Below are 17,907 nucleotides of genomic sequence, written 5' to 3' on the forward strand. Positions count from 1 at the left end.
CAAGATTCTTAGGTTGAGTTTTCTGTTGTTCAGTTTTTCTGTCTGGATCCGAGCAGTATTTAGCACAAAAGTCCTCAAGTACCTTTTGGATTTTTTTCAGTTTCATGTCATTATGAGCACTTTGGGCGAAAAAGGTCTATGAAGGCTGTGGTAAGCTCCCAGTATGTCTAGCAGGAAGCTTTGTGGCCCTCCCTTGCATTACTAAATGTACCTCTCAGTTGTTTTTTACCAGTAGAAATAAAATCTTTAGAATGAAGTGGCGCATTCTTTGTAATATCACTTACAGCAAATTTCATTCTACATTAAGGGATTTCCTTCAATATATCATGACACCCGCAACCCATATGGAATTTTAATATTTTGACCAGACCTCCTCCAGTTTATTACACAAATGAAAAGTTGCTACCCAATTTATTGTAACAATACCTAGGTGCTGACTCATCAAAACAAGACATTCTTTAATTTGCTTTATCAGCAACATAAATATTAAATTTTTCAACGTTGCAGCATTCTCCAGTTGACAGTCAATGGAGCCTCGCCTTGTTAAATTAAGTTGCATATATTTACCACACAGAGTATTCAAACAACCCTAACCATGCATTGCCAAAACAATTAATTATGCATTGTATGAAAATGCCAGCAAATTATTTTGAGTGTGTTGTAATTCAGACTAAACTTGCAAATGTAATACTGGTGTAGACGGCTGCAGCCTTTGCAAAAAAAGATTTGCTTGCAACAAGGTCCATCACGGTTCATGCCGTAGACAGGCTCTTTGCCACATATCGCGCTTTGCCCTATAATCTGATCCACAGTGCTGTCAGTCTTTCAGAAGCACAAAGACCAAACTTTGATGATTTTGCCTTATAGCTTTTCCGGTGTTTAAGAGATGCTGGTCGGATAAACAGTGTATGTTTTTGTCAGTCTCTACCAGGAAAATAATATACCCCATAATTTGCAAACAGAGATTACAGCAACTACCTTGAAATAGAAATCAGCTTTTAGAGTCGGGACATGCCACCCCCAGAAACTACAATGGTCTCTCCAGTGATGTAGGAGGCATCAGAAGAGCAGAGGAAGGAGACAATGCCACCATAGTCCTTAGGCTCTCCCAATCTGGATAGACAGGAAAAAAATACAAGAATTAATGGGTAAAAAGGTCACAGTCTCAGAGATTCTGGCAACCACTGGAGGTCAGAAATACACAACAAGCTCTTCACTTTTGAGAACTGAGCCCACCCACCAAATATCATAATCTGCTTTCTTATGTCAACCAAGAGCCCAGCTCATTCCAAAATTTATAAATAACAGGAAACTAACGTTTGTAGGACACTATCCTCATATGAGCTCATACATTTTTGTCTAGATATCCCCCTGAAGAAGTGCACATTGTGCATGAAATGCAATGGGAATGCCTTTGGAAAACGAATATTGAAATCTACAACAAATATCATTGATGACAAGAAAAGAGTTTTAAAGAAGTAAATGAATACAATTTATTTATTTATTTTTTAAATTTGTATAGCGCGAACAAAGGCCCGTGGGCGTCTCGGCGCTATAGACCTAGTGCGTGACTTTTAAAAAGATAACAAAGCCGGTCCATTGTTAGATCGTAATGTGGTTTACTGGTCAAACAGCCAGGTCTTTAAATTTTTACGGAATAGTAGAAGAGATTGCGTTGACCTGATAGAAAGTGGGACTGTGTTCCAAAGTCTGGCTGCGGTTACAATGAACCGTCTGTCCCCCCAGGAGACAGTCTTGGTTCGTGGTACTACCAGTTGATACGTTGTCGTGGATCTAAGTTGTCTGGTAGGATAATAGACTGTGAGCTGATCTATGAGGAACTGTGGACCTTGTTTGTGTACGGCTTTGAATGCCAGACAGAGAGTCTTGAATTTAATGCGGTTTTTGATGGTCAACCAATTATAATTTTGAATCGTTTGAGCAATTGGTTTAAATTTGGGGGTCCTGGAGAGCAATCTTGCCGCAGCATTTTGTATAGATTGCATTTTGTTTACAACCCGAGTTTGTGCATTGGCAAAAAGGCCATTACAATAATCTAAAGAAGATAGTACCAATGTGCTTACCAGAGTTTTTCCGGTGCTATCGGGAAGAAATTGTATTATTTTTCGTATAAGTTTTAACTTATGGAATGCAGTTGAGGCTATTTGATTGGCGTGTGCAGCAAAATTAAGATTGTCATCAAAAACAACACCCAGGTTCCTAACCTTTGAGGCAGGGGTTGGCAGAGATCCAAAAGATGACGGCCACCAAATGAAGGACCAGCTTGGGGAAAGCGTTCCAAAGATGACAACCTGCGTCTTCTCGGAGTTAAGTTTAAGGCAATTGGAGGCCATCCATCCTCCATTAGCCAGCATACCCTCCTGGAAGCATTCCGCCACCTCTTCTCCATCGTTATTAATGGCTAGCACCAACTGGGTGTCGTCGGCGTAAGAGGTAAGGCTCATCCCATATGCTTTGATGATTCTTGCTAGGTCCGACACATACATGTTAAAAAGTGTCGGACTGAGGGATGAGCCTTGAGGGACCCCACAAGGGAGGGACAGCTGGGCCGATTGGAATTGTCCCATGGTAACAGCCTGTTTTCTTCCAGATAAGAAGGAGGCAAGCAAGTTCTTGGCTACCTTTTGGATACTCATTTTTTCGACACGGTCGATCAGAGTGGAATGATGGACCGTGTCGAAGGCCACGGACAAATCCAACAGAACAAGCACCGCTGTTCCTCCATGGTCTCTGATGACTCTAATGTCCTCTGCGGCTTTAATAAGGGCTGTCTCTGTGCCATGTAGTTTACGGAACCCAAACTGAGTGTTGTCCAACAGGTGGTGTTCCTCGATGTATTCAGATAACTGATGATTCATAGCTTTCTCTGCCACCTTTGCCAAAAAAGGGAGGCTAGCTATTGGCCTATAATTTTTTAGATCGTCTTTATCCAGATGTGGTTTTTTTAAGAGAGGTTTTAACAGGGTGCTTTTCAACACATCTGGATAGATCCCCGATTTAAACATAGCGTTGCATATTTTTGTAATTACATCTGTTATGAAATTCATGACAGGGGGAAAGATTTTGCGTGGGCAGGGGTCCAAGGCCGATCCTGTTTTTATAGTTTTAATAATGTCCATAGTTTGTGCTTCTGTGATTTCTTTAAATTGGTTTAGGGTGCAATCAAGAGGGGAGGTGCAAATAGATGATGTGATAGAGTTATCTGTGGAAGAGAAAGCTAGGTAAATATCATTAACTTTAGTGAAGAAAAAATTGGCCAAAGCATCGCAGAAAAATTGCAAAGGGGGGGGGGCCTGATCAGGAGCTTCCCCTGCCAGTTGCTTCACTACATCATAAAGTTGTTTGTTTGAGTTCTTAGCCCTTTCTATTTGTTCGCTATAAAAATTCCTCTTCTGAATAAAGAATTACATTCAAGAAAAACATTCATTGGATTAATAATATTCAAGAATTAAGCGCTCTCAGCGCTTTTTGAGCTGTGCCTAGATGGTCATCCTCTGAATACAAGAGGATGCTTATATTGATTATGTTAAAAAAAACTCTAAGAGGTAGAGAGTGATACCTCAGGAGCACACCACAATAGTTTAACCGTTCATAACTTTAGCCTGTGCGCTACCCACACAACATTGTTCATTGTCAAAAAGGAAATGTTCCCCACATGCATTAATACCATACTTTAGCCTGTAGACTCCGCTACCTTCCTCCACTCACACGCCATCCATACCAAATAAGCTACTCCCAACAGATGCGCCTCTGGCTCACTTTTCTTTTTTGGTACTATTGATGGAGGCACACAGGGGCTCTCAATGGGGCAAAGTCAGGGCATACAAAAGAGGGTTTTGCTGGGGTGATTCATTTTGGTGTAACATTATTTTTTAAACTACAGCAGGCACAGTTTTCAGGCTATCTGCAGTGTGGTGCATGGACCCCTCCAGTTGGTTTTCAAAGAGACCTATGGTCTAACAGTGCTGAATTTACTAAAGACAATGACTTTTGCTACTCTTAATTAGCAGGGATGGGAAGAACCTACTGTGGCTGCCTGACTGCCTAAGCATTTTTGACACAACCTTCTTAATGTGCACCTGAAATTTCAGAAATATTTACCTGACAACGTTGTTGCCCTTCAATATAAAATCTGTCAATGCTTCGTCTTTCACTATCTGTTTAAAGACAGAAAAGGGCACGTGTTGAAAGGCCAACCAGTACCTTCGGTTCCACGATACATTGCCTGATCTCCTTTTTCACAGCTGAGCCAGGTAGAATAAATATATAATAATGTCTTAATAACCAGTCCATATCCAGAAGGGACTATAGCCATATAACCACGAACCAAAAGGTCCACAAGTACAAATATCTCCATCAAAGGTTCAAGGTTTTTTATTAAAGATTTAGATCTGACTATGAGTTCTACAATCTATTAAATACATCAAATACAACAATTAATGCAACTAGAGAAATCAAGCAAAAAAAAGATATATATATCGCAGTACATTAATTCATTTACAGGACAATTTATCACCTCCATATTAGCTTTAGCAGTTGTAATTCCATATATATATTTTTAAATGGTTTTAAAAATCTCTGTTGGTAGATCCTCAAAGCGAGGCAGACAAATATAACATATTCGATAGTCTGACCACCATTATAACACACTGTGCAAATTCTTTTCTCCCAAGCGACTTTCTGCCATGCATAAGTCACAGTTTTTAATGGTTAACATTGCAACCTGCAAAGTATTATACACCTTTGCACCCTGTGTTCCAGGTTCCAGTTCAAATACACTTGAGGATGACATGATTGAGTAAGTCACTGGAAGTGAGGCTTCTTACTACATATAACCATATTATTCTCCAACGATAATTTTGTCAAGGCGAGCTTTAAAACAATTTGAGGTGGAGATGGCTCATATTCCTTATGTCTGATCTAATCAGGGAAAAGTGCTGAAGTGCAGATAAAGAACAAGTTACTTACCTTCGGTAACAATATATATGTATATTTAAACATAGCGTTGCATATTTTTGTAATTACATCTGTTATGAAATTCATGACAGGGGGAAAGATTTTGCGTGGGCAGGGGTCCAAGGCCGATCCTGTTTTTATAGTTTTAATAATGTCCATAGTTTGTGCTTCTGTGATTTCTTTAAATTGGTTTAGGGTGCAATCAAGAGGGGAGGTGCAAATAGATGATGTGATAGAGTTATCTGTGGAAGAGAAAGCTAGGTAAATATCATTACCTTTAGTGAAGAAAAAATTGGCCAAAGCATTCCAGAAAAATTGCAAAGGGGGGGGGGGCAGATCAGGAGCTTCCCCTGCCAGTTGCTTCACTACATCATAAAGTTGTTTGTTTGAGTTCTTAGCCCTTTCTATTTGTTCGCTATAAAAATTCCTCTTCTGAATAAAGAATTACATTCAAGAAGAACATTCATTGGATTAATAATATTCAAGAATTAAGCGCTCTCAGCGCTTTTTGAGCTGTGCCTAGATGGTCATCCTCTGAATACAAGAGGATGCTTATATTGATTATGTTAAAAAAACTCTAAGAGGTAGAGAGTGATACCTCAGGAGCACACCACAATAGTTTAACCGTTCATAACTTTAGCCTGTGCGCTACCCACACAACATTGTTCATTGTCAAAAAGGAAATGTTCCCCACATGCATTAATACCATACTTTAGCCTGTAGACTCCGCTACCTTCCTCCACTCACAAGCCATCCATACCAAATAAGCTACTCCCAACAGATGCGCCTCTGGCTCACTTTTCTTTTTTGGTACTATTGATGGAGGCACACGGGGGCTCTCAATGGGGCAAAGTCAGGGCAAACAAAAGAGGGTTTTGCTGGGGTGATTCATTTTGGTGTAACATTATTTTTTAAACTGCAGCAGGCACAGTTTTCAAGCTATCTGCAGTGTGGTGCATGGACCCCTCCAGTTGGTTTTCAAAGAGACCTATGGTCTAACAGTGCTGAATTTACTAAAGACAATGACTTTTGCTACTCTTAATTAGCAGGGATGGGAATAACCTACTGTGGCTGCCTGACTGCCTAAGCATTTTTGACACAACCTTCTTAATGTGCACCTGAAATTTCAGAAATATTTACCTGACAACGTTGTTGCCCTTCAATATAAAATCTGTCAATGCTTCGTCTTTCACTATCTGTTTAAAGACAGAAAAGGGCACGTGTTGAAAGGCCAACCAGTACCTTCGGTTCCACGATACATTGCCTGATCTCCTTTTTCACAGCTGAGCCAGGTAGAATAAATATATAATAATGTCTTAATAACCAGTCCATATCCAGAAGGGACTATAGCCATATAACCACGAACCAAAAGGTCCACAAGTACAAATATCTCCATCAAAGGTTCAAGGTTTTTTATTAAAGATTTAGATCTGACTATGAGTTCTACAATCTATTAAATACATCAAATACAACAATTAATGCAACTAGAGAAATCAAGCAAAAAAAAGATATATATATCGCAGTACATTAATTCATTTACAGGACAATTTATCACCTCCATATTAGCTTTAGCAGTTGTAATTCCATATATATATTTTTAAATGGTTTTAAAAATCTCTGTTGGTAGATCCTCAAAGCGAGGCAGACAAATATAACATATTCGATAGTCTGACCACCATTATAACACACTGTGCAAATTCTTTTCTCCCAAGCGACTTTCTGCCATGCATAAGTCACAGTTTTTAATGGTTAACATTGCAACCTGCAAAGTATTATACACCTTTGCACCCTGTGTTCCAGGTTCCAGTTCAAATACACTTGAGGATGACATGATTGAGTAAGTCACTGGAAGTGAGGCTTCTTACTACATATAACCATATTATTCTCCAACGATAATTTTGTCAAGGCGAGCTTTAAAACAATTTGAGGTGGAGATGGCTCATATTCCTTATGTCTGATCTAATCAGGGAAAAGTGCTGAAGTGCAGATAAAGAACAAGTTACTTACCTTCGGTAACAATATATATGTAAGAAACAGTAGTTAGTATTAGATTCCTTACCTTAGAATATCACCAGGCGTCAGTCTGGATCCGGAAACTTTTGCGTAGCAGTACCCCTGCTCGTCTGCAGGCGTCCCCTGCGGCTCTGCGTCCGTCGTTGGCGTCGTGCACCGTGATGACGTCGCTGGAGTATATAGACGCTGCCTCCGCGCGCTGACGTCAGTTCTTTGTACACAGCTTTTCCGCGCCAGAACACGCAGAGCCATGTAAGAACCAACACTGGTGCCATTTGAAACTAGGGCCCTGAAAGGGATGTCCTTAACCCTATGTATCAGTTCGCAGAACGGGAAGGATGGGTGGGGCGGTAAGGAATCTAATACTAACTACTGTTTCTTACAGATATATCGTTACCGAAGGTAAGTAACTTGTTCATCTGAAAGAAACAGGTTAGTATTAGATTCCTTACCTTAGAATAGATACCCCAGCAATACCAACCCCGGTGGTGGTCTTCGAACCAATACAATCTCACGCCAGAAAGTCCTGGAGGACAGAACGGCCAAAGAAGCCATCCCTCCGGACTTGACTGTCCAGGCAGTAGTGCCTCGCAAATGTGTGCAGCGAGGCCCACGTAGCCGCCTGACAAATGTCCTGCAAGGGGACTCCCCGGCCCAGGGCAGTAGTAGCCGCTGTGGCCCGAGTGGAATGGGCCCTCAGCCCAACAGGAGGCTCCTTCTGAGCCAAAGAGTAGCACGCTTTGATGCACAGAACGACCCACCGAGAGATGGTCCGTTTATGCACCGCCCGTCCCTTCTTCGCACCCAAGTAGCCAACAAACAGTTGGTCATCCAACCGGAACTGGCGTGTGCGATCCATATAAAATGAGAGCGCACGTTTTGGGTCCAGACGATGGAGCCGCTCTTCATCCTTTGAGGGATGCGGTGGCGGGAAGAAGAAGGGTAAGGTGATGGACTGTCCGATGTGAAAAGCAGAGACCACTTTGGGCAGGAAAGAAGGTCCAGTTCTCAGAACCACCTTGTCTGGATGAATGGACATGAAAGGAGGTTTGACAGAAAGAGCCTGGAGCTCACTCACTCTCCTGGCAGAGGTGATGGCAACCAGGAAGGCCGTCTTTAAAGTCAGGAGACGGAGAGGACAGGAATGAAGTGGCTCAAAGGGAGCACACATCAAGAAGGTTAGAACCAGGTTCAAGTACCACTGAGGCATCACAAACGGAACAGGTGGATACATGTGTGTGATGCCCTTCAAGAATCTTGTTACAATAGGGGAATTGAACAAAGAAGGCTGATCAGGTAGCCTCAGAAAGGCCGAAAGGGCAGAAAGGTAGCCCTTGATAGTGCCCAGAGCAGAGCCCTGCTGGGCAAGAGAGAGAAGAAAGAGGAGAACCTCAGAAAGAGCGGCAGAAAGAGGGTCCACAGCCTTTGCTGTGCACCATGCCACAAATCTGTTCCACCGGCAGGCGTATACCGACTTAGTGGAGGGACGCCTGGCTGCCAGAATCACATCACAGACTTCAGGAGGCAAGTCAAATGGCCTCAACTGTCGCCGCTCAATCTCCACACATGGAGGTGGAGGCTGGACAGGTTCGGGTGGAGGACCGTCCCCTGCTGCTGCGACAGAAGGTCCTCCTGAAGAGGCAGGCGGATCGGGGGACCGACTGACATGCTGAGTAGCTCGGGATACCAGTACCTTCGAGCCCAGTCCGGAGCCACAAGGATGACTTGGGCCCGGTCGCGCCTGATCTTCTTCAGCACTCTGGGCAGAAGTGGTATAGGCGGAAAGGCGTATAACAGACCGCAACTCCACTCGCAACGAAAGGCGTTGCCGTGCGAGTGCCGTCTTGGAAACTCCAACACGCAGAACTGATGACATTGCGCGTTCTCTTCTGTGGCGAATAGATCTAACCAAGGCTCTCCCCATTGCAGAAAGAGGCCTTGCACCACGTCGGAGTTCGTGATCCATCGAGCACCGACGGCTGAGTTCGTCCGCCCTGGCGTTCAGAGAACCTGCCAGGCGTTGAACCATCAGAGACACGCCCTGATGTTCCAGCCATTGCCAGAGGCGCAGAGCCTCTTGGCAAAGGGTCCACGACCCCACCCCGCCCTGTTTGTTGCAGTACCACATGGCGGTGGTGTTGTCCGTGAACACCTGCACTACACTCCCGCTGACAAAGGGGAGGAATGCCTTCAGTGCTAGACGAATCGCCCGTAGCTCCAACAGGTTTATATGGAGCCGGGACTCCGCCGGAGACCAGATGCCTCTGATCTCCGCCTCTCCCAAGTGGCCTCCCCAGCCCAGGAGGGATGCGTCCGTCACAACAACGTGCTCCAGTTGGGGAAGGGAGAGGGATCTGCCTCTGACCCAATCGCGGTCTGTAAGCCACCACTGCAGTTGTCTCGCAGTGCCCTCCGAGATCAAGACATGGTTGGACAAGTTGCCCTGATCCTGGGCCCACTGAAACTTCAGGTCCCACTGCAGAGCCCGCATCCGCCACCGGGTGTGATGCACCAGAAGGATGCAGGAAGCCATCAGCCCCAGCAGCCGCAGCGTCAACCTGACCGAAACCCGCGATAACGGCTGGAAGATGGGAATCAAAGCCTGTATATCCTGGACTCGCCGTTCCGGAGGATAAACCCGAAACTGCGCCGAGTCGAGAACCGCTCTGATGAAAAGGAGCTTTTGAGAGGGACACAGGTGGGATTTCGGCACATTGATGGAAAACCCCAGCTCGTGCAGGATGTCTGCCGTCATCTGAAGGTGGTGGACGACTGTCTGGGGCGAGCTCGCCTTCAACAACCAGTCGTCTAGGTAGGGGAAGACTGAAACCCCTAACCTGCGCAGATGGGCTGCGACCACCGCCATCACCTTTGTGAACACCCGTGGGGCGCTGGTAAGGCCGAAGGGGAGCACGACAAACTGAAAGTGCCCTTGGCCTACCGTGAACCGCAGGTAATGCCGGTGGGCCGGCAGGACGGGGATGTGAAAATATGCATCCTGCAAGTCCAACGCTACCATCCAGTCTTGCGGGTCTACGTGCCCAAAAGAACGTCAGACAAGGCCTCGTTGAACGGCAGCAGTGGCTCCTGTGGGCATGACTGCGGTTTGAGGACCTCAGTGAGGATGTTAGTCCTCACGGCCGCGACGGGGAGCTCAAGGTTTAAGGCCTTGGCAGCCCTCATCAACACCACTGAATAAGCTGCCCCCTCCTCCAAAGCCACGGTAGGAGGCGAGACAAAGCCAGGGTTAGGGGATTCATCTAGACCACTGGCGTCCCCCAAGTCACCTGCCCAGTCCACATTGTACTGACATTCACGTGTCAGAGGGTCTTCAGACCCCTCCCAATCCTCTCCGTAATCTACCTCCTCATCATACTCGGGATTAACATAGTAGGCCGGCTCCTCGGGGTTCACAGGCCCCATCGGCGTCGGACTCGGCGTCGGGCGACGCCGGTTCGGCTCCGTGGCTGGAGTCGGAGAGGGTATGGGGGCGGCGCTGCCCGGAGCCGGCGCCGGAGGACCGACGTCACGCGGGGACGGTGTCGGGGGTAGCCCCAATGGAATCGGTGCCGGGGAGGTCGGCTGGCCAGCCGGTGTCGATCCTGAAGGGCCCTGCGGCGCCGGGACCTGTGCCGTCGGCGGCGCCGGGGCCGGAGCACCCGACCCGCTAGGGCCCTCGGACGGGGACACAGGGCCCGAAGGCGCCGCAGGCCCCGTCGGAGGAGACAGCTTCCTCATGGCCATGAGGAACTCTTCTATCTCCTCGGGTGTCGCGCCTTGCCCAGGGACCGTAGGGTATGGAGCAGGCCGCTCATGCGGAGCCGCGGCCACCCGAACCCCCGGCCGCATCGCGTGAGCGTCGGGGGGAGTCGGGGGTACGATGACGACGCCCCGACTTCTTGTGTTTCCTACCTGAGGAACCAGAGGAATGGTGACGACTTCCGGAGCGTTCGTGACGGCTCCGCGACCGCTCCCTCGACCGCTCCCTAGACCTCCGGCCGGACCGGGACCTCTCTCGACGCGGGGCCGACACCCGCAGCTCGAGTAGCTTGCGGGACCGCTCCCGCCTAGCTTTACTCGTCAAGGCCCAGCAATCGACACAGGCGCCCACGTCGTGGTCGGGGCCCAGGCACCGGAGGCAGAGTCGGTGATGGTCCGTGACCGACATCGTGCGGTCGCAGTCATCACAGTTCTTAAAACCGGGCATCCTACTGGCACCGTAGGAAGAGTCAAAAAGATCAAAAGATCAAAAACTTTGGTCAAAGACCGGAGTACTGCACTTCTCGGATCTGCGCTAACTGGCGTGGAAAAAAGAAGAACTGACGTCAGCGCGCGGAGGCGGCGTCTATATACTCCAGCGACGTCATCACGGCGCACGACGCCAACGACGGACGCGGAGCCGCAGGGGACGCCTGCAGACGACGCCTACCGACGCGCAGGGGTACTGCTAGGCAAAAGTTTCCGGATCCAGACTGACGCCTGGGGATATTCTAAGGTAAGGAATCTAATACTAACCTGTTTCTTTCAGATACATTAGTTAAAAAATTAGAGGACTTTATAGTGGAAGAGAAGCATTCTATGGCCATAAGACTCCTTAAGGACTTTTCCTTTGCATACTGAATATAGTGATACCATAGTAGAATTGCAGCTAGCCCCCTTATGCAAGTGCTCACAAATCATGATTCAAGCCTTAAAACTTCTATCGAGACCATGGCCTTTAAAGTGCAAATAGTGTGATGAATATTCCCCTCCACCTTATGTATAAAGTGCCATTGCTTAATATTTATTGTCTCTATACCATATAAAAGGGTTGATGGAATCTTCATTTTGTTAACTGTTAGGAGATGAGTGAAGTGCCTGTTAGACCTGGCACTCTTGAGGTAGTGTTTCCCTAAACATTTAGCTTTTTCTTCATGTGTTTGCTGATTCTCATTGTGCAGCCATTGGACTCTGGGCACGTTCCCTCTATAATGCAGTGTGAAAGTGCGCACTCCCTTCCTACACATGTTAGGAAGTGGAGCTTACATGGCATTTTTAAACATGTCTCAAGCCTGCAATTGTAGGTCAGTGTGTGTGCATTTGCCCCTATGCTCAGGTTGGCCTCTCTAAATCATTGGCAAATGCTGAAGGTGCCTTTCACTAACACTAGAGCACCCCTAGGGTGAGTCCTGGTGGGGGGGAGCATGTGGTAGGTGAAAGGCAGGGCAGGGGGCACATGTGTGTTCCGTGCCCAGGTAGTGAAGAGCCCCCATGTGTGTTTTCACTACCTATGAATTTTGCTCTCCCCATAGGTTAACATGGTAGAGATTACTTTAAGTTGCAGTGGTGGCTTGAAGTGGAGCAGCCTCATGTAGTTCACTATTATTGGATTCACAATGTCAAATCCTCCCTTGTGGTAAAGGTGAATTTGTCATTGATAGCTTAGAAATGCATGTCTAGAAAGGGATACAAAAGGGGATGATTGGTTCAGATGCTCCGTCCATCACCACCCCCTTTTGTACCGCTTTGACTAGTAAGTGGACATTTTTGTCTGCACTAAACTCTTTTGTGTGTCTTTTTGTTTGACTCCAGTTTACCCTGAAGGCTGGGGGAGCACATCTGTTCATTCCTCAGAGACAGCTATAAACATTGGGCATGCAACTGGAATGACAGCCATCTGCCATTTGAGGCACTGGATGAATAGGTTAGGAGGGAAAGGTTTTGATGCTTGGCCTCTGGGAAACCAGATCATGGCCCCACTAAAGACTAATATCTGCATTCCAAGGAAGCATGGCAGATAGGAATGAAATTTAGAGGAGACATCTGTGGTTCAATGGGGAAACCTCTGAACCACCCCCCACTTCAAAAGCACACTACAGTATAACTACTGGTGCCATACTTCAGCAGGGGAGAGATACACTTGTTGGGACGTGGAACCAGAGATCATGGACTGTTTGGTGCACACTGCCAGGGGAATCTGTTCTTCACAAGGAAGAGACTGTCATTGAAAGGGACCTTGCACCCTGCCTGAATAGTGGCTGGCCTGGGCATACCTCCCTACTGATATTTGGTGCACTTAAGTGTGCTCTCCAAGGGCTTGTTAGATTGCCCTCTGTTTTTTGTGGAAATCTCAGGGACATCAAAGACCTCTGGAGAGGGACCTACAGTGTATTCGTGTGTCACCTTGAGAGCGGTGCCCTTCTAAGCCCTACTTCATTTGCTTTATCCTGACTGCAGGGTGGGGTGAGTATGGAACTAAGTATTGTACCTAGAGACATATTGCCTTATGTGGAGCCCCCAAACTGTACCAACATCTAATGAGTGTGGTCCCTGCAACATGGAGCCTCAGCATGCACAAGTGTCTCACTGGTGGTGAGAGGACTCAGCGTAGCCTGCTTTGTCATCTGAGCCGCATTCACAGGTTGCGATCCTCTGAGAGAGGATGCATTCATGGCATTGCCTCGTTCTACTTTGTGTGATACTGCTGAACTTGCAACTGTGTGTGTGGGACCGGATTGTTTTGGCAGACCAGACGTTGTTCCTCATTCCAGGGAGCTAAGGTGACCCTGACTGTGGGATGATTGTGATCGGATTGTCTAGTACGACTCGTATCATTGCACAGAAGAAGTTGTCCCTCGTTTCCAGGGAGGTACGGAGAACCCGACTTGGGATTCATGGTTACCAGATTATATGATGTGACTCAAATCAACGTGTACCAGATGTTGTGTATCACTTCTTGAGGGGTGCGGGGACAGCAGCTCTCCCCATTAACAGTGTTCCGTCTTGCCTCAGGGCAGTGAATCAACTTTCCTCTCCTCACCCGGTCCAATAACTTTGTGTTGCCAGGTACTATCGCCTGGTTAGGGCCTCGGTGGTCAGAGTAAGTGACTTGGCTGAGGAATAATTCTGAGAATGATCAGAAGTGGGTCGAGAGACTGCGTGACCCACCTGTGCTTTGCAGAAATGGGCTGGTGGCTGAAGGCGAATTGAGGAACCTCTTGAACTGGGATAGCCTCTAGCCATTTCTGCTACTCATAAAGTAGGTGAACTGCCCAAGTCGTGGCTCATCTCCCCCCATTTGTCGACTGTTGCCTGGTTACTCTGTTAGTTACTCCAGTCTTCTTCCCTGGATCAAGGACTAAGTTTCGCTCTGGCTTTAAACCGGTATAGTACGAGGTGTTTTTTTTACTCTAACTGTGTTATGGTGCTGTGTGAGTGTGGGAGAGTGTGCTGAATGAGAACAGTCTTCTAATAGTTGCACCACGCAGCGGTGTCGTTTTACTTGTGGTTTTATCACCTAATGAATACTCCATTTTGACATTGGTTTTACCCGTGTGGCCTTGGCTCACGGTAATGCTGAAAAGTGTTATAAATTCCGTGCTTCTGGCTTGGACATTTAACAAGGTGGAATTCAGACATAGGGAAATAATTGGATTCAGGAAACTGGGCGTAACTTTTGTGTGGCCAAGAGGAAATGATGATTCCCAAGTTATTACAATATGCTTTCTATGATTACCACTGTTGCTGAGGAGTGGATATTGGCTATCCAGCTCACTTAGTAACGTGTTCCATGAAAGTCTTCACTTTGTAGAGGATAACCTGTGCTGAGAGCATACGAATTTATTAACAAAGTAATTTTTCCTGTCAACCATTATTGAACTGTATTATATATGTGATGATGTTGTTTTGATTGTCGATTGAAAACTGTATTGTGTGAACAAAATGAGATTGTGCAGATGCTATTCTAATATTTCACATATTACCCTATGTTGTAACAATACATATGCATTTTTATCTTGTTTTTATTGAAATGTTCAGTCAAACTGTTTGATGCAAATATTGCAAAAGCGCTGAGCTCCTAGTAAACAATCTGTAAGAGTACACCACGTATATTTGCCCCTACAAGTAAACAAATGTAACTACAAAACGTCATTTGAGTTGTATTTATCCAAATTACGAAACTTGCCATGGATCCCCTATTGAAGCATATGGAAACTATGTCCCCAAAACAGATAAAGAGAATTAGTAAGTTTTGCCAAGAGTGGCATTTACACAAAGGCACACACATTTTCCTAAGGGGGGGGAACATTTGACACACATATAATTGAACATACTAAAACACATGTAAAGACTAAATATGCAGGACAAAACAAAGACAAAAGAGAGTCAATGTTATAATTATGGGCCAGCTTGGAAGAAGCTAAAACCGAAAGCCCCACAATGCCGATAGCAAGCAAGGCGTCAGCACATCTTCCACCATATGCAGGGATGAATGTATTCACTTCAGTTCCCCTTGCATTAGGATACTCAGATCCAACAATAATAGAAGCCGACGAGCCCCCCAATTGAAAAAGGACAGTTAGGTCTAAGCTTGAGAAAACCAAAATCAAGTCAAACCAGAAGCCTTCTGCACAGCCCAAGTCCCTAGGGAAGGTCCCCACAAGCTTGACTCCCCATCCACAACGCTCAACACGTGACATCTCGAAGGCAAGTGAAACACACACTCCCACTGGTTCAGGATAGCTTAAACAAGTGCTAGTAAAGTTTGTGCTGGTTCTCGATACTGACTCAGTGAGCTCTGGAGAGCAGAGGGAGCTTCAGTCCCTGGGCACCGATGACGAGGGTTGGGCTACAGGGCTTGCCCTGGTAGCAGAGGAGGAAACAGGGAGTGAATTTGAAGGTGAAGCCAGGCCAATGAAAGCAGCACATAGCTCAGAGCAAAAGAGAAAGGCCATAAGACATGCAGAAGAGAGATGTGACCTGATGCTCAAGAGAGAAAGAGCATGCAACCAGGAGATAGAGCAAGATTACACGATATCGCGCTGTTTACATGAAGGAAGCGTGGGCAGGTACAGGGCACAGCGTTGGAAAGATTTGGAGGTAGATGAAAGGCTACTAGCAAGCCTCAGAGCCACACCGTTTGGTTGAAAAAGGAACAGGGCTGACCAAGAAATAAGGGAACAAGGCACCCTTGTACCTACCCACCCACGATGCAGTAAAAACAAAATGGCACCTGTGCGTACACAGAAGAGAAGCAGCAACGAGGATATTGCACTGCTCCGCACCGGTTCATGATAAAGCTAAACTAACCCAGAGGTTGATAATAACCAAATAGAAAAGCGAGACTTTTGTGGACCTGTTTTGCAACCTATTAGCAGATTGGACTGAGGAGAGGGACCAATATGACAGGTCTTGGCTGACTGAAGGATCGTTTAAGTTAGAGGACATGGCAGTAGTGATTGCATCAGGCATGAAGGAGGAAACCCTAGATGTTACTTCCTCTACATGCTGCAATGCATACCAAGATGGGAGTATTATGTTGAGGAGAAACCTGCAAAGCCACCTAGAATGAGAATGTACCCATTACTGCGCTGCAGGGATTATATATATGCCATGGGCCCAGATAAACAAAGAGGGGCTGAGAACCAAGTTGCATCGTTGCTGGATGGGGCAGGGAAATGGATTTACATACTTCGGGAAAAACACTGCAGGTATCAACCTAGCTATAGGTGACATTAAAAACCTGCTAAGCAGTATTATTGGGGTACAGACCAACAGTGTTCACCAAGCTCGCATTCCAGCAATCACACTAACAAATACCCAGCATGACGGAACTACATTCAAGACACACAGGCACCGAATATGGACCGCCCTGGGAGAAATATTCCATGACCTCCCAAATGTAGGAGGGCTAATGGCAAAGATAATGAAGCCAGAGAAAAGCATACACTATTTCCTAAATAGAATGAGGGAACGAATGGGACAGGAAATTGACGGCCGTAGGCCAACACGAACCCACATGTCACATTCCTCTTTAATATTTTAAAGAAAGGGTTACCCACTGAGACACAGAGTGGGCTGGACAGCGTAGTCGGTTTAGATACCAAACTCTGGCAGAAAATACAAGCTCATATTATAATGATTAACATCAACTTGTAAAGCATGGCAATCTCCTGACATGCACCAGTTGACTACGAGAGTGACCAATCTTTTTCTTTTAGTGACAAAAAACGTTGTAGGCTGTTTTGTTTATTTAGAAAAAAGCCACATTTTAAGGTTCATCCTAAAGTTCAGAAGATTTCCATTTGCTGTGAGGAAGATTATCAACCTGTTCCATAGTTTTGCAGACTTGACTTGGAAGGCTCTCCGCCTACCCTTGTGTTCTTAAACATAGGTACACAGGCCAGGTTTGCTGACAAAGATCTCTGCATCCTTCCAGGTTTATAGTTGTTACATTTCTTTTGTAAATGTCTAGGCTATGAGCCATTTATGGCTTAAAGGACTTTTCACATGGTTTTAAAATAGTTTCATTCTTTAACCGGTAGCCAGTGAAGTTCTTTAAGGGTACCTGATGTGGAGTCAAATCTTATTGAGTGCTAGTGTAGCTACCATCACTTGTACCCTGTGCAGTCTTTTAAGCAGATAATCTGGAGCTCCCAACAGAAGGGCATTACAGTAGTCCATTCTGCTTAATATTGCACTCTGCACTACAATTGTCCTTGCATTTTATTAACACGAGTTTCCATTTAAAGTTTTTCATCAATCTGGACTCCTAGATTTTGACCTGACTCTACTGTTATTATATCTGTGTCACTTGGATAAGCCCAGAAATTGCTTGGAAGTTGATATAGAACTTTGCCGGGGAGTAATACAGAAACCCTGCTACGTATACTCCACTGCCATAAGAAAAAACAAGAAAAGTATAGAGAGAAGCAGGAGCAACCCAAAGAGAGACAGCAAAATGAGTGCAGCATAAGTTGAAAAAGAATGTTCTTGAGGGAGCAGAAACGGCCACAGCCATGCAGATGGCACCAGTCACAATGAGGGCTCCACCACAAAGTTTTAGAGGGTTCCAAACAGGTAGCCCAGGAACACAAACAGGTTATGGTAGTAGAGACCAGGGAGACGGGCCGCAACCAGACATTAGATAGTGCTTCT

General features: G+C 45.9%; 1 protein-coding gene across 3 annotated transcripts in view; it reads right to left on the minus strand.

The window, feature by feature from the left end:
• Window positions 1-441: 441 nt before the first annotated feature.
• Window positions 442-17,907, minus strand: part of LOC147716748 (dehydrogenase/reductase SDR family member 4-like) — a 315,514-nt gene continuing 298,048 nt past the window's right edge. For all 3 annotated transcript variants that reach the window (XM_086923689.1, XM_086923690.1, XM_086923691.1), the window contains exons 8-9: window positions 6,118-6,173; window positions 442-1,113 (exon numbers count right to left, since the gene is read on the minus strand). In XM_086923689.1, the coding sequence (XP_086779815.1) occupies window positions 999-1,113; window positions 6,118-6,173 (171 nt within the window). In that variant the 3' untranslated portion in view covers window positions 442-998. The remainder of the gene's footprint in view (window positions 1,114-6,117; window positions 6,174-17,907) is intronic.

Source organism: Lissotriton vulgaris, chromosome 5 (genome assembly GCF_964263255.1).
Source record: "Lissotriton vulgaris chromosome 5, aLisVul1.2, whole genome shotgun sequence".
Classification (NCBI taxonomy): Eukaryota; Metazoa; Chordata; class Amphibia; order Caudata; family Salamandridae; genus Lissotriton; species Lissotriton vulgaris.